Source organism: Dipteris shenzhenensis, chromosome 2, assembly GCF_047967505.1.
Source record: "Dipteris shenzhenensis isolate YYH24624 ecotype China chromosome 2, Dip_SZ_1.0, whole genome shotgun sequence".
Lineage (NCBI taxonomy): Eukaryota > Viridiplantae > Streptophyta > Polypodiopsida > Gleicheniales > Dipteridaceae > Dipteris > Dipteris shenzhenensis.
In genome coordinates this window covers 49,420,186-49,433,051 of record NC_141597.1, presented here as the reverse complement: position 1 = coordinate 49,433,051, position 12,866 = coordinate 49,420,186, and the positions used below count along the sequence as shown (strand labels likewise).

At 41.9% G+C, this 12,866-nt stretch overlaps 1 protein-coding gene across 1 annotated transcript; it reads right to left on the bottom strand.

Moving 5' to 3' along the window:
• Positions 1-207: 207 nt before the first annotated feature.
• Positions 208-4,883, bottom strand: LOC147904902 (pentatricopeptide repeat-containing protein At5g27110-like). Its single transcript, XM_087396121.1, has 2 exons — positions 4,495-4,883; positions 208-4,389 (listed from the first exon to the last, which is right to left on the bottom strand). The coding sequence occupies exons 1-2, from the start codon at positions 4,579-4,581 to the stop codon at positions 1,165-1,167; spliced, it is 3,312 nt and encodes a 1,103-aa protein (XP_087252247.1). The 5' UTR covers positions 4,582-4,883; the 3' UTR covers positions 208-1,164.
• Between the last annotated feature and the right edge of the window lie 7,983 nt (positions 4,884-12,866).

Here is a 12,866-nt window from a genome sequence, read left to right as displayed (position 1 = left end):
TGTGTTCGCTTCCAGGTTCAGTAGTGCACATCTTTTTTAATGTAGCACACTCTGCACTCTTTTATTTTTCAGGATTCGTGGTCGTCCTCTGCATGTAAGCACTTGCAGCTATGTCATCAACACATAAGCTGCAGTATCCTTTTCATCCAATCGCACAGCATGTTTATGTTGGGCTGCCAACTGGTACGAGGAATCGCGGAGTCTAAGGGGGCCACTCCCTCTCCTCCTAGCCAAAAAGAGTTGGCAGGATAGTGAGGAGGGGTTCATTACTTATTTATATCCAAGGATCACACATTTGCACCTTTGTATGTGGGACCCAATCCCACGTGTGACGAGCGCTTGAGAGGAGAATTTCACCCCTCCATTTCTATTAATCACATAGTCTTCTAGGTGCCACACGACGGGGGTTTGGGCCACAAAGACCCCACGTTCCAACACCCCCCCATGGGCCAAATACCACAACCCACTAAGACTAATCAGCCAATCATGCGATGGCTGCCCATTAAGGGCCAGGCTGCCATCAAATCTCTGAAGAGCAGTCACGTAGTCGACACTAAACCTCTGAACAGGCACTGCAGTTGAAGCACACGCAGGCTGCCACCTCTTGCGCGTGTGCAGTCAAACTCCCCAGTCCACAAATTAGCCAGCTGCTGTCAACAGTCACACACACTGCCAGTCAGAGCACACGTACGAGGTGCAACATCCCATGGGCCAATCACAGTGCACAGGTGAAACCTGCTTTTATACAAATGCTGGGCAGCCAATCAGATGCTGCCAAGTGGTACAAGGAAGCACTAAGCCACCTCCTCCCCACACGGAGCCTCCCCATTATCCAAAAAGCTGGCTGGATAGTGAGGAGGGGTTCATTACTTCTTTATATCCAAGGATCACACATTTGCACCTTTGTACGTGGGACTAATCAAGCCCCCAATTCCACGTGACACGAGCCTACGAGAAGAGTCTTTCACCCCTCCATTTCCATTAACCACATAGTATTATAGGTGCCGCTTTGGGCCACAAAGACCCCACCTTCCAATAGTTCAAATGACAATCTTCGCACTACTTGAGCAATGGGCCAGATCTGGGAGAGTGTTCACTTCCACGTTCAGTGAAGTTTTCTAAAAATGCTGCAGTAAAGATATCAATGTGCAGCTCTTTTATTTTTCAGGCTTCTCGTCCTCCTGCATAAATGTTAGACATCAAGACATAAGCTGCAGCATCCTTTTCATCCAATCGCACAGCATGTTCAAAGGCCTGTCTTCCAAGGTTCACATTACCCCACTTCTGACAAGCACCCAACACAGTAAGCCACCCTGCAAGATTAGGTTCGAAAGGTATCTTCTCTACCATCTGTACAGCCTCCTCTACTTGGCCTGCACGGCCAAGGAGATCCATGATGCAATTGTGGTGCTCAATAGTTGGAGTGATGCCATAGACTTTTCTCATAGCCTCAAAGTACTTCTGGCCTGTATCCACTAGACCCGCGTGACTGCATACAGTAAGAATATTAAGGAATGTGACCCTGTCTGGCTGTATGCCTTCTCCTCTCATCCTCTCAAGCATTTGGAAAACAATTTCACTTTCTCCTAGCTGTGCATATCCTGCAATTAGTGCAGTCCATGAGACTACATTTGGAGACACCCCCTCCATTTGCATCTGTTGGAAACAGTCCAGTGCTTCATCACAAAGCCCGTGTTGGGCATACCCTGCGATAAGCGCAGTCCATGAGACAACATCTCGTATTGGAAGCTTGTCAAAGGCTTCCCTTGCAATTGCAAGCAAGCCACTTTTGGCATACATATCGACCAAGGCATTGCCCACACAAGGATCTCTTTCCAACCCAAATTTGGCAATCAAAGCATATACTTCGCAACCCTTCTCTATGGCTCTTACAATGCCACAAGCTTTCAGGATGCAAACAAAGGTGATAACATTTGGAGACACCCCCTCCAGTTGCATCTGCTCAAAACAATCCAAGGCTTCCTCTCCAAGCCCGTGTTCAGTACATCCTGCAATCAGCACATTCCACGAGACTACATTTCGAACTGGAAGCTTGTCAAACAATTCCCATGCTTTACCAAGTGAGGCACATTTAGCATACATATCAACCAAGGTGTTGCAAACATTAGGATCCACCTCATAGCCCTTTCTGGCAATCTCTGCATGTATTTTGCAGCCCTCAGTTCGAGCTCCTAAGCTGCCACAAGCTTTCAAGATGCAAATAAATGTGACAGCATCCACAGAGACACCCTCTATTTGCATCTGCTGGAAACAGTTCAGTGCTTCCTTACCAAGCCCATGTTCAACATAGCCTGCAATTAGTGCATTCCAGGAGACTACATCTCGAGATGGAAGCTTATCAAACACTTCCCTTGCTTTTGCAAGCAAGCCACACTTGGCATATGTATCAATCAAGGTGCTGCCCACAAATGGGTCTTGTTCCAACCCTTTTCTGGCAATCTCAGTGTGTATTTCTTGGCCCTTATCTATGGCTCTTACGCTGCAGCAAGCTTTCAAACTGCAAACGAGTGTAATTGTATCTGGAGAGACACCCTCCAGGCACATCTGCTCGAAACAGTTCAGAGCCTCCTCACCAAGCCCATGTTCGGCATACCCTGCGATCAGTGCATTCCAGGAGACAACAACTCGAAATGGTAGCTTATCAAACACTTCCTGTGCGCTTGCAAGCGCGCCACATTTGGCATACATATCAACCAACGTGTTGCCAAGAAAAGGATCTCTTTCTAACCCCTGCCTGACAATATCGGCATGTATCTCACAAGCCGTGCCAAGGGCTCTTATGCTGCCACAAGCTTTCAAGCTGCAAACAAATGTGACGGCATTAGGAGACACCCCCTCCAGTTGCATCTGTTTGAAACAGTTCAATGCTTCCTCGCCAAGCTGGTGTTGGGCATGCCCCGCGATAAGTGCGTTCCATGAGACCACATCTCGAACCGGAAGCTTGTCAAACACAACCCATGCTTTTGCAAGCGAGCCACATTTGGCATACATATCAACCAAGCTGTTGCCAACAAAAGAATCCCTTTCCAACCCCATTTTGGTAATCTCTGCATGTATTTCACGTCCCTTCTCTATGGCTCCTATGCTGCCACAAGCTTTCAAGCCACAAACAATTGTGACACCATTCAAAGACACACCCTCCAATTGCATCTGTTCAAAACAGTCCAGCGCTTCTTCACCAAAACCGTGTTCCACATAACCCGCTATTAGTGTAGTCCATGAGACTACATCTTGAACTGGAAGCTTGTCAAACACTTCCCATGCTTTTGCAAGCAAGCCACCTTTGGCATACATATCAACCAAGGTGTTGCCAAGAGAAGGATCTATTTCCAACCCCTTTCTGGCGATCTCCATGTGTATTTCTTGGCCCTTGTCCATGTTTCCTGCACTGCAACATGCTTTCAAACTGCAAACGTACGTGACAGCATTTGGACTGGCACTCTCGAGTCGCATTTCCTTAAAACACTTCAGCGCTTCTTCACCAAGCCTGTGTTGGGCATACCCAGCGATAAGTGCATTCCATGAGACAACATCTCGAACTGGAAGCTTGTCAAACACTTCCCGTGCTTTTGCAAGTAAGCCACATTTGGCATACATATCGACTAAGGTGTTGCCAAGGAAAGGGTCACTTCCCAACCCCTTTCTGTCAACCACTGCATGTATTTCCTGGCCTCTTTCTGCATCCTTGAGCCTAGCACAAGCCTTCAGCAGGGCCACAAAAGTATGTTTGCTGGGACATACACAACCTTCTTGCATTTTCTGGTACAGGTTGAGGGCAAGCTGTGATTTCCCACATTCAATATGACCTGTGATGAGAGAAGTCCAAGAGAACTCGTTGGGAGCAACCAACCTATTCAAAACCTGCAGAGCATCGCCCATGCTTCCACATTCCACCAACATTGGGACAAGGTAGTTCCCGAGAGCGCTATGAACCTCCAGCCCACCTTTGCACATGTAGGCATGCAAGCGCTTAGCATACTCCGGATTTCTCTCTTTTCTGCACTTCTGCAGAATGCATTTAAAGCTCTCAAGCGAAGGAAGCTGGGGTACCCGTTCCAAAGAAGTGAGGGCCTCCTCTAAACTCAATACCTCCAACGTAATGTTGTCTCGCAGTTCGTGTGCCTTAGAGGCGTTCACAGGTAAACAGCGCCTAATGCTGGCATCGCAATTGCTGACACGATCAATGAAACCACGGTCTTTAGAGTTTGATCGGGCCTGTTGAGTGGATGCTTTGCTCTCGTGCATTCCTTTGCGTCCGAACTCCTTTTGGTCGAGCAAGTGCGTAAACCGACAGGGAGTGTAGGAGCCGTCTACCCATATAAATTCCTTGGTGATGTCGAGCGTGAAATCTGGAGCCCAAGGGATTGTCTGGTAAGATTCACGACAAACAAGTCAGAGGAGCCAATCGGATGGAGGACTGCTACAAGGGTAACTGTGAAAATCATTGAGTGGGGGATTGTGGGGGAGAAGTACGTTGCTGTGTTGAGTGAAATTGGAGATGTCCAACATGAGGTTTTGGCCAAAGATAGTTCCGCATGGAGGCTTAAGGGAGGAAGCCATCGCCAAAACCACCACCCACCATCACCATCACAGGTTGATTAGGCTGAGGAGCTCCATTATCAACAGAAGGAATTCAATGAGGCGATGAAATCTGTGATTGAGCAGATTTCACTCCGCATTTATAATCTATGCTATTGCCAATACACAGGTTAATTGATAATCGAATTCTTCTTCGCCTTCATCTCCTACTCGTCAAGGACGATACCTCTCTTCCTTCCAATCCTGGCACCGTCGAAGAGATCTTCCAGGAATTCCTGGGCTGTCGAGCTGGTGTCCTGAAGCCCTCACTTCTGGTTTGTCCCTTCTTCCTTCCTCCCTCTCTATTTTTGCTGCTTCGAATGCTTCGCCTCACCCTTATTTCCTCCCCCTCCCGCCCCCTTTCAAAGGCTTCTGCCACAGCAATGCGATCTAGCTTCACCTCGCCTTTTATTTGATCCCAATGGTCGCTTTCCAAGTTCAACACATCTTAGTTTCATCCCAAGAGTTGCTTTCCTTGCAGGGAAGGGACGTATGTACCTTCGTATCGAATAACCTCAAAATAAGAGTTTTGAAAAGTTAAAAGTACCTATAGCATCAGCTCCCGTCTTAAAGTTAGTGGACCCGATAATTTTGCTCTTGGGGCATTACTTTTACAAAAGCGCTTTTGAAAGCAAAAAGTTAGACTGCACCCAACAAAATTGCTCGACATATGAGAAGGAACTGTGTGCTATAGTATATGCTTTGAAGAAATGGAGACACTACTTGTATGGTGCCAAACTTGAGATCATTTTTAATCAAGAAAGCATTAATTGGAGTTGCAATCACCCTGTGCCTACAGGAAGAAATGCTAAATGGCTAAAATAATGCAAGAGTTTAATACCCAATTGACTTATTAAAAGGGAAATATTGATGTGGTAGCAAATTCCCTAAGCCGAAACCCAATGGTTAATGAATTGACTTCTACTCAATTCCAAAATGATTTCCTAGAGTCTGTAAAAGGAAAAGGTGAGTTTGATCTTCACCGTTTTGAAATATGAAAAGCAATTATGACGAGGGATCTAACAAATTGAGAAGCTTTCATTGAGGAGTCACATGGAAATGATGCCATAGCATAGGTTGGTGACAAAGGAATTAAGTGGAAAAATAATAGAATTGAAGATGGCTACCTACTCTACAAGGGTAGAGTATGTGTCTCGTGTATAATAATGACATTAGGCACCAAATTATTTTTGAGTGTCCTGATAGTTCGAGAGCTAGACATCTAGGAATTCAGAAGACATACATGCTTTTGGCGTGAAATAGATAAGGACGTCCAAGATTTTGTATTAAAGTGCCAAAAATGCTAGTCTGAATGCCTTAAGGTAGGAGGTCTCCTGCATCCCTTGGAGATCCCATTTGGCAACATGGGAAAGTGTCTCCATGGACTTTATTATTGGATTACCTAGAACACGGAGGGAGCACGAATCTGTACAGGTAATTGTGTATTGGTTGATGAAGATGGCCCATTGTATTCTAACCAACGAAGAGATTAAAACTTCAAAATTAGCAACACTATATGTGGATCATATCTATAGATTGTATGGGCTACCATCTGGTATTGTTAGTGATTGGGATAGGAAATTTAACATCCATTTTTGAAGAACTATGTTTATGAGGTTAGAAACTACTTTGAATATCAACACCACGGGTCATCTAGAGCGGTGGTCAAATTGAAAGGGTCAATCAGATCATTGAGGATATGCTTTGAGCATATGTAAGTAAATGGCAAACTAATAGGAAATAATATTTTCCCATATTCTAATTTGCATACAACAATGCCAAGCATTCAGCTATATGTTTTAGTCCATTCATGCTGATGTATGGATTTCAACCTAGAGCTCGAATTGTAGTGGGACTTGAAAAAGAGAGGATTCAAGTACCCAAAGGCTTTCTTGAGGATATGAATCAAATGCTTAAATTAGCTAAATATAGCATTAGAAAGACTCATTATAGAGCAAGAAGGTATGTAAACCCACACAGTAGAAGGTTGAAATTTGAAGTAAATGAGAAAGTACATCTCAGGGTGCTTGAATCTTCAAAATCCCTAAATATAATAGATGCCCAAAGTTATCTCCTAAGTATTATGGACCATTCATATTACTTAAGAGAATTGGAGAACTTGCTTACAAATTAGCCTTACTAGAGGGATGTAGAGTACATTCAATTTTTATGTAAGTATGCTAAAAAGTATTTTAGGAGATGATGACAATCTCATTGGAAATAAAGTTCTAGTTGATCTCATTGAGCCTGCTACTTAACCTCACAAATCATAAAGAATTTTAGATAAACAAGAAAAAATAACAAAAGATACAATATATTAAGACTCTCTAGTTAAGTGGAAGATAGACCTAAAGAGAGTTCAACATGGGAAAGGGTAAGCAATCTCTAGAGGAGATTTCCCAATTTAATTTTTTAAGGATGTAAACCATTCTTAAGGGGAAGGGCATATTACATCAATGACAATCATGGAGCCTCGTGGTTTGGTTTTGGTGAGGCAGAGACCAGAGGGTTCGACAACACTTGCATCTTGTGGGGGTTCGAAGGTTTGGGTCTAGGTTTATTCATAGGCCTAAGGATTAAGGAGGAGGTGCATAAGAAAGCTTAAGAGAGGTGCATAAGGAAGCTCAAGAGAGGGATTTAATGGAAGGGATCCCTTGTGGGACACATGGCACCAAAATGAATTGACAAGTGGCAAGTGCTCGCTAGGAGGGAGGATCTATCTAGAGGGAGCTCAAGAAAGGAGGTATGAGAGAGGCACCCCAGGACACAGAGACACGATGAGCTCAAGTGAGAATCCATGGCAGGGAGGAAAGTTATTGAGGATCCCTCCTTCTTTGTGGCAGATATTACACACATCAACCACTGTAGGTGGTGACTACGACCATAGTCGCACATGTCAACTAGCCTAGCATGAGACAACCACTACTATGGTCCTATGCATGACCTATACTTTTATACAAGTCATGGTGGCACACTTTGAGAAAACTGATGGCCCAAGTCAACCCCCATGGTGGTCCTATTGCACAAAACATGCTTAACACCATGGCTCCATCATGATTCTTAAGGGAGTCAAGACATGGCTTTATGGGTGAGTTTAGGCATGCTTTCCGTTGATCGGAGTACTTCTCACATTAAAGTTCCAAGGGGATCATGGAAACTAAATGAACAAGGATGCATCCACTCGGTCTGAACATGACACATCAACAGTGGTAGTCCAAGGAATGGCTGTTGCTTATCTATGAACCTAGCCTAGCTGACAGAACAGTCCACCTTAAGGCAAGGCACAAAACTTAGGCAGCCTCACAATCCTACCCATGAGAGTGTATGACAATTTGAACCAATGAGTAGCAGATTCAACCCGAGGTCCCCTTAATAAGGTCCATACCATAATGGCTTTTTTGCAATTGTATCTATCCGCTTGTGTGAAGCCAACATAGATGGGCATACCTTTTTCACAAACGTTTTGGTGAAAATGCTGCACTATGGAGTAGGCATCCAGTGGATGGTTGTAAAACTAGCCTTAAAGAAGAAATGCACCACATGGCACTAGATAAGAGCCATGTGGTAGTACACATGGCAACATGACATACCATCCATGTGATAAGATATGGTACGTTGACACATGGCTATGCCACATCATCACTACCACATGGCAATCCAATCAACAATAATAACCTCTTGCTAAGCACACTCTATATTATACACATGAATATGTAGTGCACATCATCACCTTACCATATCATCATTTTGATACTTCTTCTTAATCAGAACTTTGAGAAGCCATAATTTTTTATCCAGGAAGAATTTTCATGTGATCGAACAAGGGAAAATCATTTCTATTCAAGCTCTGCATGCTTGTCACATCGGAACTATTGATGCAATTAGATATTGCTAAAATTGAAAGAAATCAATTGGTTAGACCTTTACAACAAATGGAAAAACTAAACAAAAGCATGAATGCAAAAAAAGTTATCCTATGCTCGTCAAAAGCATAAATGAACGCGATGACCATAGCACATAACATGGCATCCACACATAACATAATGCATAAAAGGCACATAAGGAAATCAAGAATAAAGCATAATGCAACAAGGAGAATCAAGTCATATCAAAGGAGCTACCAAAGAGCTAATAAAAAAAGGACAAAGACGAAGAGCCAAGTAGCAACTCACAAGAAGATGGAAGAGATCAAGAACTAGAATAAAAACATCAACAAAGAAGAAAGAAGATGCATGAAGTTAGCACTGAGGAGTTTTCATCAAGTAAAAGGGAGAACTCTAGCAACTCACTTCTCTAAAGTAAAGAAACAATAAAAAAACCTTACCCTCTTAGCCTATGATACTAAAAGGTCACCATATGAGTACACCTAGTTTTCCCTTTATCAAACCTAACCACTCAAGAGCACCCAGGGGAGGTACTGACATATACTACTACTAGACTTTATGAAATTTTGTAGCAATGTATGAAGTGAGGGAAGGTGATGGATTTTTGTTTTGCAATTTGCGTCTCACCACCTTGTAGTACATAATACATTGTGACACCAAGGGGAGGTGTTGAGTTGTGGTGCCATGAGCACAAGAATAGAGGCAAGGTATGAAGCCAAGAGAACGATGTCACATGGCAAGGAGGCATTATCCCATATGTGATGCTAGCACGCAATGCAATTATGTATCCACTCCTATACAAGGGAGGTCATTCAAATGCGTTAACATAATGCAAGCTCTCAAGTCTCTTTATGAGTACAAGTCCCACATAATGAATTTGAGTTTGTGCTTTTCAGTCTAGCTCTTGATCATTATATTGGCTCTTAAGATCCACCCACCCTAGATCAATTTAGAATCTTTATAGATCCCGAGGCACTCATATTTGAAGAAGCACCTTGAGGCAGTCACTTTTAAAAAACAGGAGAGAGCAATGCATTAGCACAACATTTTCACGCGTGGGTGATGGTTGGTTGCTATCCACATTCATCAACTCCCCAAGCCTACTATGCCCAAGCTACCATCCTACTATGCACAGATTTTCAGGGAGTTGCAGAAGTTATTGCATAGCCATGTTATAGAAATGGTGGCCATGTGCAACAACATCCAAGATCCATGCAAGGACCGTTTGACTAAATGACAGGAGTGAGTTACACTTGTCCACAGGTACTCAACTCATTTTGAATTGGTACTTGGCATTTCCAATCAACATGAAGACCTGATAATGAGCTGTGGAAAGTATAGTGAATCACCAACAAAGAAAGGCCACCCTTGAATATTAATCATTGTATACATGGCCTCACCACAAGAAATGAAATAATTTTAGCCCCAACCCAATAGCTTTCATTTCATCTCCTCAATCTTCACCCATAGATGAAGCCAACCTGCTGCTTCACCAGCCCGTTTGCTCCCCACCTTGAGGACTCGATTCAAGGATAGCCAAGGAAAAATGTTATCCCTCGGGTTAGGGCAACATTGGAGCACATTCTAGACTATCGAGTGCTACGTCGCTCAAAGGCGGTGGAAGCAATGGAACTTTATCTAGATTGAGTAATGCTCACAATGAGGTGCAAGTGATTATGGGTGGTCCAACCAGTGGCAAGAAATGGTGTGGCACATCGAGCACAATACCTTCTAGAAGGTGGTTTTCTTAGTTAGAAAAGGCTTTCTAACAAGGAGGAGAGAGAGAGAGAGAGATGTTGTTATGAGCACTCTCCCTCTCACCTAAGCTTTCTACATTAGGAAGCTATTACTGAGAGTTCATTGCAAGCTGAGTATCTTGGCTTTTTTAAGTTTTTATCAATATAAGTGGATTTCCTTGTCTATTCATTGTGTGTGGTACACTCAACACTATTATCTCTTAAGTACTGTGAACTCGATTCTCCCATCACCATACAGTTCTTCCCTTCAACAAATATCTATGAAATTCGAGTGTTTAATTTTGGCATCTGATCTATCCCCCAAATATGCTACACTAAGGATTGCAAGAGCAATAGCCTTCACCAAGTAGTGCACTAGGTTGGGCGAGCGCACCTTTAAGTTGGTTATGGGTGAGCAAACCGAAGCATCAACAATAGCCTTTTCCATATTATTATGCAAATCCTTTGGTAATTCATCTAGATTTTACTTTTAAATGGTTCCATATGGATTGTACTTTACGTTGTACAATTTGTTTGCTCATGCATGCAGGTGGCAAGCTAGTGTATACTCTTGCATCCAAAGCGGTGAGTTAAATCATGCAAGTATTCTTACATGGGTAATTTTCCATCATTTTTATACCCTCCCTTGATGGTTAACTCACCATCGTTTTAATACTCTTGTGTGGTTTAGTTTCTTATTCATGTTTACTTTATATATGCATGTTTTAAAGCTTTCTTTGACTTCATAGTTTTTGTGTTTACTTTTGTTACATATACTAGGTTTTTATTCATGTTTAGTTTGTCTTCATGGAGGACATGTCTTATGCTTTCATGTATATTTGCCTATAGAAATTGTCCCATGTTGCCATGTAAGAATTTTCTTTGTGGTCATGGTAGCAACAATATCTATTATAGTTGTTTCATTCCATTGGTTGATTGTTGTGGTATCATTCAATTGCTATAGTGCCTTTTTTTTGTAATTAATCTACATAAATACATACATACATACATGTTTGTATGTATGCATTGTACTTTTTTTAAAAGATACTTAGTGACAATTTTATCCCTCTATGATAAAAGATGTGCCACTAAACATCGTGTAACATTAATAAATGAAGAGTTGTGCATCTCCCATGGGATGTTCTGAGTACTACCAATGATCTTTGGTATTATGAAGGAATTAATGCCATGGAATTATTACCTAAAAGTATCCATGAAGCCAATAGAATATTTGATGAAAACATTTGGATACAATTGTATCTATGAAACAAATCCTCTAATATAAAGCCAAGAGAATATTTGCTGCAATATTGCAAATTGGATCCTCGAGCTCTTGATCTCTTATGTTTGGGGTCATCCTATTTACTACTTTTGGCCATCTTGTTGTTCTCACTCTCCCTTGTGTTACTTCATCCTATTTCCTTCAATGTCTATGCGTCCTCTTGTTGCTACTTTGTTTTTGTATAGTGAAACATGCCCATTTCTCCATATCTACTTTTGGCATCTTGTTGTTCTAAGTCTCCCTTTAGTAGCTTCTTCCTATTTCCTTCAATAGGTGCTACTTTGTTGTTGTGGAGTGAAACATGCCTATATTTTTGTTCATGTGATATGGGGAAGTGCATAAATATCTATTTATTATTATGACATCGCTATAATGGAAGTATCTCTTCAGGACACCAAGAGATAGCAGTGGATGACATTGCTATTGTGCATCCATTAGAGCAGTTAGAAGATTGTAATAAAGGTAACAAGATTGATGGTAGATGACACTCATCTTTCAAAGTCAACGTAATAGCAAGAATAGATATTCATAGTGACATGCAAAATATATCAAAGTTCAAAGTTATATCACTTATTGAGAAGATGTCGTGGAATGTCTCTCTCCATATGGCACTAGATTTTGTAGTGTTTGTGGAGAGAGCTATTGAGTTGCCTAGGAGCTATGGTGGTGATTTTGTCTTGGAGCTCCACCCAATGGCCAAAGGTTCTCCAATGTCTAGAATGGACCAACATGTAGATGTGGGCATAAGTACTCAACTTGTACACATGATTTTTTCAATGGGGCTGTTACGATGTGTAGATGTTCTAGCTACCTATAATGTTGTAATATTCATTTCCCTTTTCTAGAAAGAACACGAATTTCTAATGATAGGAAAGCTCAAAAGACATCCAATTCTAAGTGATGGAAACCCAGATCTCTAGTTTGTAAGCATTGTTCAGATATTCTAGAGTGTTTTTTTAATTAATTTTGTGCTATTATCTATTATTGCTTACATCATGATAGAATGAACATAACAAGGTGTGCACTACATGTTGGATTCCATGATCATCCTATTGAAAAGGCAATAGTTGTGCAAATGAAATGAAAATGAGAGAGATGGTTTAAATGCAAGCTAGGCTAAATGCAAATGCATCTTTTAAAGATATTGAGCTTTGTGTTTCACAAGATCTTGTGATGGATATATTAGTTGCAAAGGAGGGGGTTGCATTGGAATCACTAGCTTATGACTATTCCAAGACATATTGGAGACAATCGAACTAACGACACAAGGGACAATACTTCAAAGAGTTGTGCAAAGTGCAATATATGATATCAGGGGAGGAGATGATGGATTGGATTCATTGCTTGAATTGAAAATAAGATATG

Excerpts from the sequence above, each read along its gene's own strand:
- LOC147904902 (XM_087396121.1), bottom strand. The coding sequence starts at position 4,581 with ATGGCTTCCTCCCTTAAGCCTCCATGCGGAACTATCTTTGGCCAAAAC. Across the intron at positions 4,390-4,494 it reads ATTTCACTCAACACAGCAAC|ACAATCCCTTGGGCTCCAGA; the intron begins GTACTTCTCCCC and ends GAATCTTACCAG.